The sequence below is a fragment of the Sinocyclocheilus anshuiensis genome, unplaced genomic scaffold (assembly GCF_001515605.1).
Source record: "Sinocyclocheilus anshuiensis isolate Anshui unplaced genomic scaffold, SAMN03320099.WGS_v1.1 scaffold727, whole genome shotgun sequence".
NCBI lineage: Eukaryota > Metazoa > Chordata > Actinopteri > Cypriniformes > Cyprinidae > Sinocyclocheilus > Sinocyclocheilus anshuiensis.
In genome coordinates, this window is record NW_015551038.1 from 212,206 (window position 1) to 214,586 (window position 2,381).

Here is a 2,381-nt window from a genome sequence, read left to right on the forward strand (position 1 = left end):
AATTACTGAAATAAATGAACTTTTCCACGACATTCTAATTTATTGAGATGCACCTGTAGATTCGTAGTAGTGAGTGGAAGTAGGCAGGTGCTGAGCCTGTGGCTGTTCTATATGCAAGCATCAATGTCTTGAACTTGATGCGAGCCGCAACCGGTAGCCAGTGCAAGGAGATAAAGAGAGGTGTAACATGGGCTCTTTTGGGCTCGTTGAAGACTAGTCATGCCGCTGCATTCTGAATCATTTGTAGAGGTTTGATTGTGCTTGATGGAAGTCCAGCCAGAAGAGCATTGCAGTAGTCCAGCCTAGAAATGACAAGGGCCTGGACAAGAAGTTGTGCAGCATGCTCCGTTAGGAAGGGCCTGATCTGTCTTTGAAGGTCAGCTGGTCATCAAAGATTACACCAAGATTCTTACACAAACACTGCTGCACTTTTGCTGTTTTTCAGGGTTGTGATTGTCAACTAGCTGATTAGTGAGCTTGACTACATATTAGATGGATGTCTAAGCCCCTGTAGTTTTTTTTTTTAATTTTAATAATATCAAAATTGTTATTCTATATTATCACATTTTAGTATGCAGTAGGTACTACATGTCTGTCTCAGGCCTGTGTTCCTCTATTCTTAAGCCGGGCGCACACTGTGCGAATTTTAATAGTCCTTTACGATTGTTGCTTGTCAGACTGTACAAACATGATGATCATGTCACACTGTGGGATCTCAGTTGTCATTAATGTCAGACTGTACGACAGTCAAGATGCGTTAAAAACGGGTGCGCACAAGAAAACTTGTCCAGAGTTTTACATTATCAGTCCATACAAGTTCAGTGACTGTGAGCTGCATTACACACATTCATGATGTTGGCTATCATGAAAAGTATATGAATGGCGGCAATAGCGGCGTATTTAAGAAGAATAGTGTAATCAGCACCACACCCACATGAAAACAGCGGCACATCCGGTGTTTATTATAGCAAAGGCAACATATCATATGAATTCCGTGAACAGGAGCGTTAGAAGAAAACTCTAGCATTAATTCTGACCATGGCTTGTCTTGAAAAACGAAGACAGTTTGACATTCGTCGTAGGAGACATCATACTGTAGGACTGTGTGCCAAATCTTCTAACGCTGCCAGAATTTCGTCAGGGGTAAAATTTGATCACAACGGCCATTAATTGGCTGTCAGTTAACATGTCAAACCAGCGATCAAAGACTGTGGATTTTAGCCTAGGATTGTAGGAATCTTTTAGGATTGAATGCTGGTGGACAGACAAGCTGACCTTGGGCATAATCTTTGACCTCTTCTTCTTCTACTCTGTCCTGCAGCTGTTAGGGTCAGACAGTGTTTTTTGTGTCAGGCTGTTTACATCCTCAATGAGTCAACCCGTCATTGTTGGGGTCCATGTATCCTGTTTATTGTTTCTAATATCGCACTCTGTTTCTCTGTCTCCTTCAGGCATGAGCCATGAGCCAAAGTCACCATCATTAGGCATGATTTCCACAGCGACCCGCACCACAGCGACAGTCAGTCCCCTCACCCCATCTCCCCTCAACAGTTCTATTGTGACCAATGGCAGTCCTGCATCTCAGTCCGCCCACTCGGGATTTGCCGCAGCTCTCCGCAAGCTGGCCAAGCAGGCAGAGGAACCCAGAGGTAAGCTGTGACCCCCTGACATTTGATCCCTGACCCATGTGTCAGTGCTCCAAGGACACAGATGTACCCTCGGTGTCGTCCCTTTATTGCTATGATAATGACCCTTTAGTGGAATTCAAACTGGACTGAATGAAATCTGCTTTTCCTTGAAAGTCTTGGTCATGCCGGACTACTGGGGATGTAACGGTATGAAAATTTCATATCACGATTATAGTGACCAAAGTTATCACGATTAGGGATGTCAACAATTAATCGATGATCGATTAATTGTCGATAAGAAATGCAATCGATTAAAGCTATCGACGGTCGATTAAGTAGTTTACTTTTGGGCTGCGTGCGGCTCGTGCGCAAAACACGTGCGAGCGGCTGTGAGTGACGGTGACGGTATATAAATGCATCATCATTCACTCATAATTACAAATTAAGCTTTTAATGTGATTTAAACTTTAAAAGTACATTAAAATAGAAACAACACAAAGTTATTTAACATGGAAAGCAATAGAAATGTAGTAACTAAGTCATTTCCCCAGATAATTCAACAAATATTGTTTAATTGTGTTTTATTTACTATTAAACATTTTCAAACTAAACTTGCTTACACTACCGTCTTAAATCATATTTCTATCACTGACGAAAAATATGTTGTCTTACATTAAAATAGACAAATTTAATTAGCCTATTCTACTTATGTTTGAATGTGAACTTGAAATCAACCCCAACTTTGCTTTAAAA

The 2,381-nt window shown here is 41.3% G+C and overlaps 1 protein-coding gene across 2 annotated transcripts in view; it reads left to right on the forward strand.

The window, feature by feature from the left end:
- LOC107661366 (genetic suppressor element 1-like) overlaps positions 1–2,381 on the forward strand; it is a 229,493-nt gene that overhangs the window by 175,999 nt on the left and 51,113 nt on the right. For both annotated transcript variants that reach the window (XM_016450893.1, XM_016450894.1), the window contains one exon: positions 1,452–1,649. In XM_016450893.1, the coding sequence (XP_016306379.1) occupies positions 1,452–1,649 (198 nt within the window). The remainder of the gene's footprint in view (positions 1–1,451; positions 1,650–2,381) is intronic.